At 33.5% G+C, this 17663-nt stretch overlaps 1 protein-coding gene across 1 annotated transcript; it reads left to right on the forward strand.

Moving 5' to 3' along the window:
- The first annotated feature begins 644 nt into the window (after window positions 1-644).
- LOC109790942 (uncharacterized) lies at window positions 645-7095 on the forward strand. The gene is made up of 21 exons (XM_020350194.3): window positions 645-1022; window positions 1676-1755; window positions 1982-2068; window positions 2156-2206; window positions 2443-2560; window positions 2668-2724; window positions 2832-2896; window positions 2979-3062; window positions 3546-3596; window positions 3699-3761; window positions 3853-3899; window positions 4028-4097; window positions 4181-4243; window positions 4371-4460; window positions 4557-4595; window positions 4675-4902; window positions 5000-5085; window positions 5274-5322; window positions 5394-5474; window positions 5553-5646; window positions 6589-7095. The coding sequence occupies exons 1-21, from the start codon at window positions 905-907 to the stop codon at window positions 6768-6770; spliced, it is 1803 nt and encodes a 600-aa protein (XP_020205783.1). The 5' UTR covers window positions 645-904; the 3' UTR covers window positions 6771-7095.
- Window positions 7096-17663: the final 10568 nt, after the last annotated feature.

Genomic DNA, 17663 nt, shown 5'->3' on the forward strand with positions numbered 1-17663 from the left:
TACTGTATAAATTATTTCAGATACATGACATGTTATCCTCAAATTTAACATTTCTTTCTTTCTTATTAAATATTAGATAAATATGATTATTATTGTCTATCGGAAAAATTATATGTAAAAATTAAGTATGACGTTAAAATTTGACAAGGGACCATTACTTCAAAAATCATATCTGATATATTTTTTAAAATACTATTATAAAACTAAATAAACTTATTTTATTGTTATCTAAAATATTGCATGTATATGTCTATACTTTTGATTTTTATATTTTTAACCGTTTATACTTTAACTCTTATAAGTCACTCATATTTCTCTTTAAATTTTATCTTTTCATTTATATACTCTCACTTTATCGTATTTTTAATAATAAAAATTAAAATAACAATAACTTATTTTCTCATTTATTACATGTAAATATGTAGTATTTTTTTCATTAATTCATGATAAAATATTCAATTCAATGTTTTTTATAATGTTTTGGGTCAACAAAGTTTAATATGAAATTAATAAAAAATGATTTTTTTTTTTCTTTTTTGTTTTCTAGTTAAGTTTTTCCGTTAACTTTCTCTCCTTCTCATCTCTTTTTTGTCTCATCCTTGGAATCAGAAATCAGAAGTGGATTATATAAAGCAACCAATCTTAATGTTGGTTGCCAAGACCATCTACTTATTTCCCTCCTCTTTCTTCAAACTCTGCTTCCTTGTCACTGTTGCAAACACAGATTCTGTGCTGTTTGTGCTCTCTTAGTCACCTTCTTCTGTTGCACAGTTTGAAAGCAAAAAAACACAAAAGTATATATAAAAGAAATAAAGAAAAACCACTTTCCAGTGTTGTGTGAAAAGGTTGTTGCTCTGCTTTGTTGTGTGAAGAGTGTGTAGAATAAGAAGGCATAGAGAAGAAAATGAAGTACGTGTTGGTGACTGGAGGAGTTGTTAGTGGCCTTGGCAAAGGTGTTACAGCCAGTAGTATTGGTTTGCTTCTCAAAGCTTGTGGACTTAGAGTCACTGCCATCAAAATTGGTATCTTCCCTTCATTTTCATTCTTTTGTTTTTTGGAAAAGTTAACTAAACTCGATAAAGCATGCTTACTTTTTATCCAACAAACTTTCAACAGTCTATCCCAGTTTTCTTGTCAAGATGTTGCGTCTTCTTCTCTCAGTTTCCTCCTTCTTTTTTTTTTTTTGTTTTTTCTTATTAGATTTTGGAGATCCCTCTTAGACCAAAATTGTGATTATAATAGTATATATAAGTGAAAAATAATATTCTTTTTACAAATCAATTTTGTAAGGTTGAGTTATGTTTCAATTCACTTTTCTTATACAAGGCACCATGCTATTTTTCTAGAGCAATCACTCCCCAAATCATCATTTAAAGTTATGTACCAATATAAGACTATATAAAGAATTTTTTCAATATAGAAACTCTGAAAAACAAGTATAACTTATATTTGAATAGATTCTAATGAAGATTTTAAATTGGTCATGGATTAGTGGCAACCTTGATGTGGTGGGAAATTGTAGATAAATGCAGCTGCAACAGCAGTGGCTTTGCGGTTGCAGAAGCATTTGCATCTAAGAAGAGCTATTAGTTCTCTTTCTCTTTTTTTTTTTTTTCCTTCCCCCTGAAGGGTTGTTGCATTCTAATTCTTGTCTCACTGGTTTCTTTGCCATCAGATCCTTACTTGAACACAGATGCGGGAACAATGTCCCCTTTTGAGCATGGAGAAGTGTTTGTGTTGGATGATGGTGGTGAGGTACACAACTTGCTTTGATTCCCTATTTCATTATTCATTTTGATGTTAAGGATGTTCGCAAGAAAAAGAAAGAAAAAAAGTAAAGTTATTTCATGGAAAGATGAGAGAAAAAGTATGGTACCAAGTGCCAACTTTATGCAATTTTCGCAGAGAAGGTTGGCAAATTTACCAAAACTAGTGTGTTACAAAATAATGAAACTTAACCCTCTGTGTTCAAACTTCAAAGGTGGACCTGGATCTTGGAAATTATGAGCGTTTTATGGACATCAAGTTGACCCGTGATAATAACATAACTACTGGGAAGATTTACCAGGCAAGTTCTTTAGACTATGACGCAGATTTTGAAGATCATTACAAAATTTTCACCAAACTTTAATTAATTTTCCTGTTTTCATGGCAGTCTGTCATTGATAAAGAAAGAAGAGGAGACTATTTGGGAAAAACTGTTCAGGTCTGGTTGACCAATTGTACTATGTTTTTTATTTTTATTTTTATTGTTATGATAATCTGTAAAAAAAAAGGTTTTCATGTTGGTCCGAATAATAATAATAATAATAATATTATGATGATGATGATGATGATGATGATGATGATGATGATGATGATGATGATGATGATGATGATGATGATGATGATGATGATGATGATGATGATGATGATGATGATGATGGGTGTTTTCATCTTTAGGTTGTCCCTCATATCACTGATGCTATTCAAGATTGGATTGAAAGGGTGGCCCACATACCGGTAGATGGAAAGACCGGTTCAGCTGATGTTTGTGTCATAGAATTGGGTGGAACCATAGGTACGCTGTTCAAAAACATTCTTCAGTCTTCTTCATGGTTTGATATGGATAATTGTTTCCATCTTTTACCTCAATTAATTAATTTATAAGAAAATTTATGGGTGCAGGAGATATTGAGTCCATGCCATTTATTCAGGCACTAGGACAATTTTCATACAGAGTGGGTGAGAATACTTGATTTGTTCATAAAGTGTGTTTTTGGTGAATATCTGAGTAATAAATAGATGATAGTTTTTTTTTTTTTTTTTTGTGACGTAATGCTCATTTGCAGGTGCTGGCAACTTTTGCTTGGTTCATGTCAGCCTCGTTCCTGTTTTGAATGTTGTTGGTGAACAGGTAATGTCTCACACTCTTAGATCCGTGCAGAAAATGATTTAGTTTCATCTAACATGGGAACTTACTTTATTATTATGTTCAGAAAACAAAACCAACCCAACATAGTGTTCGTGGACTAAGAGGCCAAGGGCTCACTCCACATATCTTAGCATGCCGCAGCACAGTGGTTTTTCTCTCACTCTATCTTTCCTCTCTACTGTTAAACAAACGTGCAAACTGAATACATGGAAGCAGATTCTGTGCATACGAATTCATTTAGTGAAGAATTTAATTCGCTCGGACAACACATAAATCAAATTCTTTTATTTACTAAGATAAATTCTGAGCCATCCAATTTTCATCCAATGGTTCTGATTCGCTGACTGCTTTAATGCATGTAAATTTATGTAGTCAGAGAATCAGAACCCTTGGGTGAAGATCGGATGGTACACATGTGAGTGTTTTGATTTGCCAAGATAAAATCTAAGCCGTCCAATTTTTATCTGTTTACTGCTTGAATGCATGTGAAATCTGACTGTAGGGTAATTTGGATCAGAGAATACACACAAGGCACAAACACAAACTATGATGCACAATGCATACTTGTATTCATACTGTTCTTATATCTTACTTTAAGTTTTTTTAAGGTTATAACATTTTGTTGTTTCAGGTACTGGATGAGAATGCAAAGGAAAAGCTCTCTCAATTTTGCCTAATTCCAGTATGAGATTTTTAGGATAAATTTTTTGGATGAATATATATGATTTCAAATGATTGTGTTTACTTTGTAAGAGTTTTCTCAACTGAAGTTGCATGTTTCCAGGCAGAAAACATTATTACTCTTTATGATGTTCCCAACATCTGGCACATTCCTTTGCTTTTAAGAGTAAGTTTTCCTCTAAAGCTGCTGAGTGCTGAACTTCAGATCATCTCATGTAGGTACCATTTCTTACGAATTATCTTCTCCTGGTCTGTAGGATCAGAAGGCTCATGAAGCAATATTTAAAGTGCTGAACCTTAATGGGTTAGTCTCAAACTAACTCAAATATTTGTTCTATATTCTGGACTGGACATCAATAGATATAAAGAAATTTCTATCCTTTATGATTTTGTATTCTAGAAGGCTGAAGTGGTAGTTTTTTGTATATACAGTGTAAATCAAGAGCCTAAATTAGAAGAATGGACTTGCAGAGCTGAATCTAGTGATTTGCTTCATGAGCCAGTGGGTTGCTACTCCAATGCTAATCTATATTATTTATCCATGATTGTTGGCGATGGTTATATTTTTATTTCTTTTGATTGCAGGTTCGTATAGCCCTAGTGGGGAAATATACGTGCCTTTCAGATTCCTACCTTTCAGTTCTAAAGGTGGAGTTAACTTTAACTTCATGGCTATGTTACTATTCTTAGTTTCATGATCTTCTGAAGAGTTTATTTATTTATTTATTTATTTATTTTTTAAGCTTGCTAATTTACCATTAATCATTAACTTCAGGCCTTACTGCATGCTTCTGTTGATTGCCAAAAGAAACTTTTTGTGGACTGGATTCCTGCTAGCAACCTTGAAAATGCAACTGCAAAAGAGGTAACATGAATCATGAATCGTTGAAACACAGGCAAGTTTTATTTATTATTGTTCATAATAGCAATTTCATCTATATATTATTGCTCAATGTTGCAGAATCCCGATGCTTATAAGGCAGCATGGAAGTTGTTAAAGGTTGTTATGTTTATCAATTTCCCTCGCTTTTGTTTTGAGAACTTTCTCAGTTTATTATCTAACTAGTCTCTGGCTTCAGGGTGCAGATGGTATTCTAGTTCCTGGAGGATTTGGGGACAGAGGAGTGCAAGGAAAAATTATTGCAGCTAAATATGCTCGTGAAAACAGGATTCCTTTCCTTGGCATTTGTCTTGGAATGCAGGTTGCTGTCATAGAGTTTGCAAGATCTGTTCTTGGTGTGCAAGATGCTAACAGCACTGAATTTGAGCCACACACCAAAAGCCCATACATCATATTTATGCCTGAGGTGTCTACATTTGTTTTTTCTTATTCTAATGTTAAGAAAATAGATTATAAATGTGTCCTTTTTCTTATTTTTGATTTGTTTGGACTTTTTGTTATAGGGATCAAAAACACATATGGGAGGCACCATGCGCCTTGGATCTAGGAGGACATATTTCCAAACCAAGGAATGCAAATCTGCAAAATTGTAAGTAGTATTACACCATTCTATTTTTTGAAGACATATTTTGTGTTTACATGGGGCGATCTGAATGAGTAATGTGTGTGTAGCATGACTGCACTACAAATGAGTTGATATATTATTTGGCTTGAAAATAAATATATACTTTTAATGGGTTAGATTTATTAGGTTTCTAACCCTCTGACATTTCTTAGGTATGGCTGCAAAAGCTTCATTGATGAGAGACATCGGCATAGATATGAGGTATTGCATTGTGATGCATAAAATTATCTTGTAAATGTGAGTAGAATAAAAAATGATCTTGCCATATGCAGGTGAATCCGGAATTGGTATCTCGCCTTGAAAATGCTGGTCTTACTTTTGCTGGGAAGGATGAAACAGGTCAACGGATGGAGGTATGAACATTCTCATGACTTTTTGAATTATTATATGCATATGTTGTGCTAATAAGTGTTTGTTTTTTCATGCTACAGATTGTTGAGCTACCTAACCATCCCTATTTTATTGGTGTTCAATTCCATCCTGAATTCAAATCAAGACCAGCAAAACCTTCTCCTTTGTTCTTAGGTACTTCTTTGATACAAATCCAAATTATTCGTCCAATTTGACTTTAATTTATCTTTGCTGTATAAAATGTTCAAACTTCAATGTCCTTAGGTACTACATTTGTTGTATGCTTTCCAGTAGAACATTGGATTATAGCTAGATGCTATTTCTTTTCCAACAATAAGTTTCTATATTCGTTGTGTAGCCTAGAAAGGTGCCTATGAAGATCCGTTACACTTCCTAACATTTTAAATGCTGAAACATATCGCAAAGTTTACCAACCAATTATGAAGATCATTGGGATCAAGAAACAACTTCTAAATTCTACTGATTATTATTGAACAAGAATATGTTAATTGATTTATAGGCATGAATGCAACTCTTTTTTCAGGCTTATCCATATTGCATTTCCCTCTACATTTCTTCCACTTCAATTTCATTAGTCACATCATGGAACACACAAAAACCTTCTCTTTTGTCCATATAATGTTTTAGATTCATTTTTAAGTCATGGTGATGCAATTATGTAGGACATGGTATGGTACAATGACTATTTCTTTGAATTGTATTTCATGTATAAAAATTCTTTTGTGCCTTGTTGTATCCTATTTATATGATACTTGTTTCATACTATATGAACCACGTAGATCACAATTTTGACCCACCATTTTCATGGTATTCACAAAAACAAATAAAAAAAACTACAAAGTATAGAGGCTAAAGTAGCCATTATTATATATATGCTTTAGAAAGAAACACATATAAATCTAGGGTGGTTGACAATTCATACCAAAAAGTATGAAATTTGCATTCCTGAAGCCAAGTTTTTGGTTTTAGCAGTCCTTATTAATTAGTGTCACTTGTGTTTAGTTACGAGTAAGCAAGGAATCTTGGTAAAACATGAAACAATTTCAGATTTTGAAATCTAACTTCTGAATTCCTTGATGATCATGTCAAATGCAGGGTTCATTGGAGCAGCATGTGGACAATTGGATGCAGTTTTACAACGCTCTTCAAATGTTGATAATAGTCTCTCAAAAGGGGTAGGCAATGATATCTCAGCAGTCAAAACATACCGAACTAGAACCGCTACAAAGGCAGCATATAGGACTGTATATGGCAATTGCAACGGGTTGCATTTCTAAAAGTTAATGTTCTTCCTTCAAGTTAATTGGTTAAGTATGTGTTGAGGGCTTTCAGAGAGCTTTTCTGTACAGTCATCTGAACCTTGGTAGATATAGAGTTTTCAGAGGATATAGAGAAGAGCTTACTCCCGGTCTTTTTAATGGGGGACCAGCTCATTTTAGTTTATAATGGTTTGAGTGGGAAACTCTGAATATTGTCTTATGATTTAGGATATGGAAACTCTTGGTTTTGCAAAGATCTTAGCTGTCTATAGAAGAATTCTTGTAAGCTTCAACTATCTTCTTTTTATTTGTAATGTGAATTTTCATGTCAGTTTTTTTTGGAGGTGTTTAGTAAATATGGAATCTCAATTTCTAAAAAATGGCTAGACCAAAACTTTTACTTCCCAAGCTTCGGTTCTATTTGAACCAAACAAAATCATGTGTATCAATTTTAATGGTCTAAAATTAGAAACAATGTATTTTTAATTATTTAAAAATGATCTTCATTTATTTTCCATTCCGACATGTATTCAAATAAAAAAAAGTTTTTTTTTGAAAGAAATCTCAAATAGTCCCAACAAGACACTTGCAAAGTTTTGAAATAAAAGTTGCAGAGTGATTGTTTAGTTCTTCCATAGGAGTCTTGTACAAATTGTTGTCTATTGGATTAAAATATATTTATTTCCCAAGGTTTTTATTTATGACATAGTTCTTCCACACGAGTCTTGTACAAATTATTATGCTTATTGGCATAAAATATATTGATCCATCTATGTTAAGTTTGAATTCTCAAGGATTTTAGTTATGATAAACCTAAACCAAATTGTAAGTATTCTAAGTGGAAAACTAATAATGTAAAATCTTTGAGTTTGATGAAAAAAGAATAGGATTCTAAAAGATAAGAAACTATTAAGCAAGTTTAGAAGCTCAAGAAGACTGCATAATGTATTTGTTCTAGAAATTCATAAAAGACTTCAATAGTAAATGACACTAAATGACCAAAGTTATTGACAGGATAAGGTTTAAAAACATTTTTTTTTATAAAAATGCACAAATTACAATTCCATTTATATTATGTTAGAAGACGATCTTAGACACATCAGGTTTTAAGTTTTAATGATAATAAATATAGACATTTTTTTTGGAGAAAAGTTTTTTAGATCAATCAATAAGATAAATTGGTATAAGATGATTTTTATTCTAAAACTTGAAATTAAGAATTTGTCATGATGAAAACTATAATTAGGCAGCATTCAACAAATACTATTAGTCTTACGAGTTTTTTTTCCTCATAAAAGAGTTTGTTTTTCTCATTCTTTTCTCCTGATAGTTTACTCAAAAAGTACATGTTAGAAGAGTACTTCTCCCTATGGTCCTTCTTATGGTGAGAAGATGATGATGAGGAATTTTTTTGTGAGAAGTTTTCCTCAACAATAGATGCTTTACCTTAATGCACAATTGGACCAAATCATAAACATCCTTATATTGCAAGAGCTCAAATTTATCCTTAATCTCAAGACTCAAACCACTAAGAAATCTTGCTATGGTGGTTCTTCCTTGTAGACACCCAATTTCGTCCGGGGGCATACAAACGAAGAAATGGACGTCTATTATCAAGAAAAGGAGTTTCCAATCATGGAAATATCAAGACATGACATCAGGAGGCTAAAAGCCCAAAAAAAAAAGCTAGTTTTAGTAGCCCGGAACGGGCTGTTCCAAAACTGGAACGGGCCGTTCCAATTTACAAAAAGTGCCTAAATCCCTAAGATAAATTTGGCATTAAGATAAATTTGAAAGATACATGGAATATGCACAGTGAATACTCACAAGGAGAAGATGGAGGTGTCCTAGAACAGAGTCTAGGTACACTTAATCTAAGGGCTAACATATCATATCCGGTACAAGCAAGAGGGCCGAACTACACAAACTTCAGGTTCAAGAAGCAATACTGAATTCGACAGGGCTAAAGGCTAACAGTCCATGTCATTGATCAATGCGCATAGATTAATTTCTTGAAAGTAAAAATAAATTTGCATTTTAAGCACTAGCATAGAAGCATCATTGCATAACATGCATATGGCACAAGCGTACACAAAAGGGTATAAGTTCATTAAAAAAAAATCCAATTCATTCCTACTTTGCATTTTCTTTTGCATTCTTGCATTCTTTGTGTGTGTCTATCCATCACTTGTTGGAGGAATCAAGAGGCCAAAGCACTCGTAAAAAAGGATCAATAACTTGACAGTGCCTTAAAGCCAAGATTATGTCAAAAAGCATAGCCCCAACAAGGGCATTCCATATAAGTGGTTTCATATAGCCACCAAGAAACAAAAGACATGTCAACAACAAGACGGGATAGAACCGGACAAGGAAGAATAATCAAGTCCACAAGCATGAAGAGGCCATCACGCCTTACTCCTCAACCGAATGAAGGATGATCTAAGAGAATGCCAAGACCAGGATTGACTTCCTAACCAGAGCCAGGAGTGGCTTCCAAAGTAATACTCATCAATAAAGATTCAACAAACATCATCATGGGAATAGATCTCTCCACCAATGATGACAATAAAAAAGCAAAAACATCAGAAAAAGGCAAGCTTCACAAATATTGAAAAAGCCGAAGAATTTAGAAAAATAGCAAAAAAGGCAAGCTTCAAACATGAAAGAGCCGAAGCTAAACAAAAATGAATTTAAAAAAAAATCTATCACAAGCAGCGCCTGGAGAGGCATCACAATACTCACATGGCAGGGGCAGCACCATAATCTCTGTCAACCATCTACTCCTTTGCCCACCAGCACAAGGGCACCACTTACCAACAATCCTCGTCAATGGGCAATCACATCACCATCACCGGCAGAAGGCCTAGAGAGGCTATGAAAATACTACGGCCTGTAGAGGCTATGAAAATACTACGGCCTGTAGAGGCTATGAAAATACTACGGCCTGTAGAGGCTATGAAAATACTTCGGCCTGCAGAGGCTATGAAAATACTAGGCCTACAGAGGCTACGAAAATACTACGGCCTGTAGAGGCTACAAAAATATTACGGCCTGCAGAGGCTACGAAAATACTACGGCCTGCAGAGGCTACGAAAATACTACGGCCTGTAGAGGCTACGAAAATATTACGGCCTGTAGAGGCTACGAAAATACTACGGCCTGTAGAGGCTACGAAAATACTACGATAGCGAGGGTACTGCCGAGTTCCTCGAAGTCAAAATCGGGATTGCCGTCGAGCTTCCATCAGTGGGCCGGCTGAAGCCCTAAATATCAGTCCAGCCTGGAGAGGCTAAGCTCATAATATACTCTCTCTTCAACAAGCAACAAATAAAGGAACACATTATCACAAGGGAAACAATGCAGAAGCACCAAAGAGACGAAGAGAAGACCTGGACGAAATGTCTACGTCTTTCCTTGCCTTTGGAAAAGAAACACATTACTATTCCAAAGGACAAGTAAAGAAGGGCAGCTGTAGACACCCAATTTCTTCCGGGGGCATACAAACGAAGAAATGGACGTCTATTATCAAGAAAAGGAGTTTCCAATCATGGAAATATCAAGACATGACATCAGGAGGCTAAAAGCAAAAAAAAAAGCTAGTTTTAGTAGCCCAGAATGGGCTGTTCCAAAACTGGAACGGGCCGTTCCAATTTACAAAAAGTGCCTAAATCCCTAAACTGGAACGGGCCGTTCCAAAATCGGAACGGGCCGTTCCAATTTTGGAACGGGCCGTTCCGACTTTGGAACGGGCCGTTCCAGGCTCTTTAAAGAAGGCTAAAACACACATTTGGAATGGGCCGTTCCCAAATTGGAACGGGCCGTTCCAAATAACAAAAAAGGCTTGAATTTTTCATTTGAAACGGGCCCGTTCCAGAATGGTTTTTATGTGTTAAACGCGCCTCCGGAACGGGCCGTTCCGATTTTAGAACGGCTCGTTCTAAATTAACACATAACGGCCAGATCCAGAACGGGCCGTTCCGAATTTCGGAATGGGCCGTTCTGGACCCTGTCTGAAGCCTATAAATAGGAATCTCGGCCACATTTTTTAGGGACCCCGAAAATTTCGTTCAGCACTCTCTAGAGCTCAAAATTTCTCTCTTTTTCTCTCTCTCTCTCCTATTGTACTTCTTGAGTATTGTGAGGCATTTGTGTAGTGTGAAAGGTTGCCATAAAGCACCTACAATTTCAATATTGGAAGATCTAATAAAGCTTGTTACGAGGTATTATTCATCAATTCCTTGTTCTATTTTTCTCTTCCTTTATTTTAATTATTGCTAGCATAAACGCAATCATGTAGATATTTTAGAGTCAATTGTTAATTTAAATTTTAAATCATGTAAATAATCATCAATAAAAGGGGATATAATATTTAATTTATTATTTCTTATCGCATTAACTTCATCATAGGGTACCGATTTAGGGCGTTGTAAGGGTGCTTAATACCTTCCTTACACGTAACGGACCCCCGAACCCAATTCTGGTTATCAAGGCCATTATTGGATCTTTTAAAAATCTTTTCTTTTTCCAATGTTTTGAGTAAAACATTGGTGGCGACTCCATGAACTCATTTTTTAAAACCATTAATTAAGGATTAGTCTGGTGTCCGGGCATTCCTTAATTGATGAGATCTTTAAAAGGATGTCTAAACCATTAGTCGCGAGATCGGAAATTTTCGGGTTGCGACATTCCTCAATACCCACCCTCATGATATAAAACTCTATCTTTTGTATATATTCTTCCACACTCATGTTTTTTATGGAGTCTTTGGAGCCTAATCATAAACTCCCTACCAAAGTAAAAGTCTATGGGCCTTATCCTCATGGCCTTCCTAAATTCCAAGATTTAATTGGTGGGTCATTTTGGAGTCTTGTCTCATTTTCAAGGGTGCATACCCTTGGAAGCTAAGGGTTGCCAAATGAATCTTTCTCTATTCACTTACTTGATGGCAAGTGAAGAGTTATTCTACTTTCATTTTCCAATCTGAGTAAGCCTCCACATCATCTTTACCATAAAAGTGTGGGAGATCTTGGATACCTTTACTTTGGGCTCTTTCTCTTTCTTAGACTTATGTTTGTTGACTCACTATGGTAGTAGTCACTTATTTTGATTATCACTTTCCTTGCTCTTGCTCTTAGAAAAGACACTAGATAAGTTGCTGTCATATTTTTTGTATAGTTTTCTTTTGGGAGCTTTTGTTTTTGTTTTTAATTCCTTAAGCTCAAGCTCTAAGCGTGCTTCAGTTTCTTCTTTTTCTCTTTAACCTCTCACACTTTCTCCATGTTTTAGTGCCTTTAGTTCACTCATTAGTTTTGAAAGATTTGGAGGTGAATTATAATCACAGCCACTATGAGAAGTGTGTGATGTGTTCTTACTCATGATGCAAGTCGGATAAAAGGATTTTTCTTATGCTAAATGCAAATACAACCCAATGTGTTTTGAGAAGTCTTTGGAACCTCTTAAATATTCTAACATTTGAAATAATTAAAAAGGAAACAATAAAGAAAGTAAAAGTATGTAAGTTAGACGTGTTCCTATGTGAAAGTTTGAGTGGACACTTGTGACTCTCCTAATACACTTTCACAAGCACTAACAAAAATTATTAACCAAATAACAAGCAAATTAGAAGTTTTTAGTAGGCACTTAGAACCTCTCAAAACCATTTCCAAATAGAAGACCTTTTACAAGAAAGAAATTAAAGGAAATTAAAAGAAAATGAAATGAAAAAAAGTCTTGAAATCTTTAAGGCTTCTACACAATGAAAAAACTCATTAGTGTAAGAGATCTTCTAGTGTTTGTCACTCCTCTCTTGGTGTTTAATCTTCAAACCTCTTGAAAGCTAGTCTCAACCAAGGAGGAATTCCAAGATGTTACCTTGTGGTAATGTGTCTTGGTTTACCTTCACTTGAAAGATTAGCACTAAAAACATCACTAAAGAATTTTTATGAGACAAACGAGAAATACACAATTAAAAAATTAGTTAAACTCTAAGAGAATTGATATGACAAAACTAAAAAAATTTCAAACAATTAGAGAAGCTAAAATTAAGGTAATATTTGGAAGTTAGAACTCAAAGAAAAATTCCTAAGAAAGATTCTAGAATTGGACTACAAAAGTAACAAAGACTCAATGTCCACTTCCAAATTAAATGCAAATTTAAGTAAAATGACATGTGACAAAATTAATGTGAATTTTGCTTTTTCACAAATGCTTCATATTGTTTTAAACATGAAACAATTTTCTCTTTTTCTTGCATTTTTCTTTTCTATTTCTTATTTTTTCTTTACACTTTTGCTTTTTTGTTCTTTTGGAGTAAATTTGTGACTCTTTTTCTTTTGTTTCAGTTTCTATTAAATTTGTAACAAATATGAAGAGAAACTCAACATTGTAAAAATTTTTAGAAGTAGAAACTCAAAAAAGAATAAAAAATTAGTGAAAACTTTTTTAGGTATCACTTGTTTTCACTTGTCCGTCTTTTTAGAAACATTTTGAGCTTCAAAAGAGCAAGTTCAATACTAAAATATTCCAGTCACAAGTATCTTTAGAGTTTCACCAAAATTGGAGTTCAAATTAAGCCATAAAAAGTATGAAAAAACAAGAAATAGTGATAACTACTACACAAAAGAAAACCTAACTCTAATAGAACATGTTAATGATTTAATCACATATATGAACTCAAAGATTATAAACATAAAAGCTATCAATAATGTTTGGACAGTTCAAGTAACAATGTATTTTTAAGATTTCAAAACAAAAATGAATCAACTAGAAGTTATCACAAGCAAGGACTATACATGACTCTAAGACAATATACTTTTGCATAGATTTCAAAAACTAAATCAGACCTACATGAATTTTTGTTTTGTATTTTCAAAACCCAAAACATACATCAAAATTAAGAGGAAAACACATAGAACATGAATCCTAAAAGCATACAAGATTTTGTTTATAGAATACTAGATCTAAAAAAAATTTGAACTGAAATTTTCAAGACAAACATAGATCCAAAGAATTAGCAAACAAAAACTAGATTCATACAACATAAACTTAAGAAGACAAGAAAGAAATTATGAACATAACAAAAAAAAATGTAAGAAGAAACATCCATGGATGAAACCAAGGCTTAGGATACCAAATATGATGAAAATAGTAGAGAAGATGATGGATGTTTCTCCTCATCTAGCTTCCTTGATCCTCCAATTTTCATCCATGGCTTCAAATATCAAAGAAAAAAAAATGAAAAATGGATAGAGAAAAAGGTGTATGGTATGCCACTTCCAAGTGGAAGATAGGCAAGAGAGGTTGATCTTGTCACAAGGAGAAATTCCTTGATAAAAAATCATAAGGAGATAAATTCTCCAATGAGAGAAGTAAAGACTTTGAAGAGATAAATTTAGGAATTTCAATTCTCATAAATTCTCGATGTAATTTAGCCAAATGGATTTTATGTGAATATATACAATTTGGTAGCTTGTGATGCAAGTTAAGCTAACCATGGTTAAGTGTGATCAAGGTTAGGTTAACTTGTACATAAGCCAACTAACTCTAGTTGAAATTCAAATTTAAAATTACCTCCTAAAAATGTCAACATCCTATATCTAAAAGAACAAATAAGAGCTTTCTACATGACAAGGTGCAAAAGGTGTGATATTGGGGTGTTAGTAGAAAATAAGGTTTAGAAGCAAACATGCCAAAAGGGTGACTAGCGTGTGAAACATGTGACTTGGTGGTTGAATTATGGAGAGATAAATGGTGGTGAAGTGGACATCCATTTCATGGGCTAATGCACCCCACCATCTCATGGTCCAAACAAGCTTAATAAACACATATCCAGACACTAGTTGCACCCCTCCCCAAATTACTAATTACATCCCCTAAAAAGAAAATTAGAAGGAAATAAGATTCCACACTATTTGACCCAAAAATACAAGATCAAATTAAGAAAATATTTATAAGAAAAATATATACAAAGGTAATAAAGTAGATTGTTATAAGTGACCCAAAGTTCAACAAGAGTTTTGGCCTTTTTCCTTTAAACTTAGCTTTCTCCTCTTGACTCCTTTTGGATTGACCCCTGGACATGATTTCATCAATATTCTTAAGCTACTAATCCAGCTTTGTTTCTTATCATTTTACCTTGCTTGTCTAGATGAGTGGGCTAGGCTTAGAGGGAAAAGACCTAAGCCTATGTTCAACTTTAGGTCTCTTTTAATGGTCTACTTTCTCCTTTATGTATATATTGTTATTATACATATTTGATTAATTTTGACCTTATATTTTGGGTCAAATAGTGTAAGAATTTATTTTCTTGAAATTTTATTTTTAAGGGTGTAACTAGTATTTAGATACGTGTTTATTAGGCTTGTTTGGACCATGAGAGGGATGGGTGTGGTGGCCCAAGATTTTGGTGTCCACCTTCTTCACATATCTCTCCCATTAGTTCAAATAAGTCAACCAAGTCACATATTCCACACATTAGATACACTTTTGGCATGCTTCCTTGTACACTTCCTTTTCTATAACACACCCCCATCACACCTTTTACACCTTGTCATATGGCAGACTCTTATTTATTCTTTTAGATCTAGAATAATGACAATTTTAGGAGGGAAATTCAAATGTGAATTTCAACTAGAGTTAGTTGGTTTGAGTATAAGTTAACCTAACATTAGTTACACTTAACTATTGTTAACTTAACTTGCACCACAAGCTACCAGACTCTATAAATTTATGTCCCTTCTCCTTGGACTAATAACTTTGCATGTAAATGAGAATTGGGGTTTTTCAAACTCTTTCTTCAAAGTTTTGTTCTCTCCTTAGTGAATTTTTTCCTTAAGGTATTTTATCAAGGAATTTTCTCCTTGTGACAAGATCGATCTGTCTTTCTTATCTTCTCTTGGTAATGGTGTACATAATCACTTTTTTCCACTTTATTTTTATTTGGTTATATGAAATTTGAATCCATGGATGAAGATTGTAGGATCAATCGAGCTATTTGAGTGGATTTAGATGTCTTCTACTCCACTAGATTCATCATATATCTATGATAGTCATCTATGATGACAAATCATACTTTTTACCTCCCATACTAAGAGTTCTGGTTAGTCCAAATAGATCCATATGTAATAATTTAAAGGACGAGAAGTGAAAACCTTTTTAGATTTGAAAAGGTTTTGTTTCCTCTTTTGACATGCTTCATAGAGAAGGTATTTTTTTCAAGAAATCTCAAGCAATCATTTTACTAAAAAAAAAAATTTAGTTTATAAATATGTTTTAAATTTATGTGCCCAAGCCTTTTATGCCAAATCCATATTTCATCTTATTTGGAAAACAAACATGTTACATTAAATTTGTCCAAATCATCTTAATTAATCTAATAGAGATTATTCTTTTTATAGATAGTATAAATTATAGACTCATCATTTTGTCTGACTATATGTATGAATCTTTGTCAAAAGATATAATATATCCACTATAAAAGATTAACTTATGCTAATCATATTATACTTTAATCCTTCAACGTAAAACACATATTCAACAATAGGTATATAGTTCTTACCAATCTTACCTATGCCTCTATTTTTTTTTTATCGTTGCCTCTGAGCGAGACTAATCCTTCATGAGGTTAGAGGTCTAGGAACATAGACCTTTATCCTGTCATGTGTCTGAAGCAATTACTATTTATGTATCAATGTGAATACTTCCTTTTTCCCATTAAGGATATTTGTAATAGAGATTTTTTGTGACTTTGTTACCCTAATCTTTTTGGGTATATTTTTGTCAGTAACCTTAACCTTAGAATTTCTCTTTTGTTTTATTTTTAAGATTACATATGCTAGTATGATGATTATTGTTACCACATATAGTGTAAAAAATAGTCTTAGGCTTTGAGGAAGACACTTTTGATTCTTCCTTCTCAAATCCAAGACCACTTTTGTTGAATGGTAATCTTCTATTCTTTAAAAACATATTCAACTTAGAAGATTCATCAACAAATTTAGCAAGATCCTTCTTGAGTTGTATGTTTTCAACTTGCAATATTGTAACTTTAGGTGATTTATTCCTTATGCCTTTACATTTGAGACTTTTGATCTTTTTAGAAGTGTCTGACAGATCATTTTTGAGTTTTTCATTTTCTAAAAAGGATAATTTATATTTTTCCTTAAAGATTTTGTATTCAAAAGTGAGCATGTGAGAGTTTTTCAAAAGAGTCTCATAAGACATATTTTCTTCACCAGACTTATCATCTAATCTATAAGAAAAACTAGAATAAAAGTTAAAGTTTAAACCTCTATTATTGTTTCATCTGTATATGCAATGAGGCATATATTGTCCTTTTTGTCATCTAAATTTTTGTTGTTGTCCAAATCTTCCCACATGCCCATTAGACTCTTCTTGGCCTTCTTTTTGCTTGACCATCTCTTTTTGAGTGTAAGGCATTCAACCTCCATATGTCTAGGATTCTTACACTCATAGAAGATGACCTCTTTGTTATCCTTTTTGACAAGTTTCTTAAACCTATCATTCTTTTTGTGGAAGCTTTTGAATCTTCCCTTCTTCATCACCATGTTCTTAAACTTTTTTGGAGATGAGAGATATCTCATTGTCCATTGAGTCTTTAGAAATTTCTTCTGAGCTTCTATCAGATTTTACCTTCAAAGCTTTGCCCTTGTCCCTGTTCTTACTAGTTTTAGTAATCCTTAGAGCAACAAAATCATTTGCTTTCATATGGTTTTTGTTGTTTAGATGGTTTTGATGAACTCTTACGGCTCCCAAAAGTACATCTAGTGTAATGGTCTTAAGGTCATCTGCGTATGAGATGGTAATGGCTTTTGGCTCTTAGATCTTTGGAAAGTTGTCCAAGATCTTCAAGTTGTTATGAGTTTTAGAAAACTTAATTCCTAGGGATTTCAA

Source organism: Cajanus cajan, chromosome 5 (assembly GCF_000230855.2).
Source record: "Cajanus cajan strain Asha chromosome 5, NIPB_CcT2T_4, whole genome shotgun sequence".
Lineage (NCBI taxonomy): Eukaryota > Viridiplantae > Streptophyta > Magnoliopsida > Fabales > Fabaceae > Cajanus > Cajanus cajan.

Excerpts from the sequence above, each read along its gene's own strand:
- LOC109790942 (XM_020350194.3), top strand. The coding sequence starts at position 905 with ATGAAGTACGTGTTGGTGACTGGAGGAGTTGTTAGTGGCCTTGGCAAA. Across the intron at positions 1,756-1,981 it reads TGTTGGATGATGGTGGTGAG|GTGGACCTGGATCTTGGAAA; the intron begins GTACACAACTTG and ends CAAACTTCAAAG. Across the intron at positions 2,725-2,831 it reads ACAATTTTCATACAGAGTGG|GTGCTGGCAACTTTTGCTTG; the intron begins GTGAGAATACTT and ends GCTCATTTGCAG.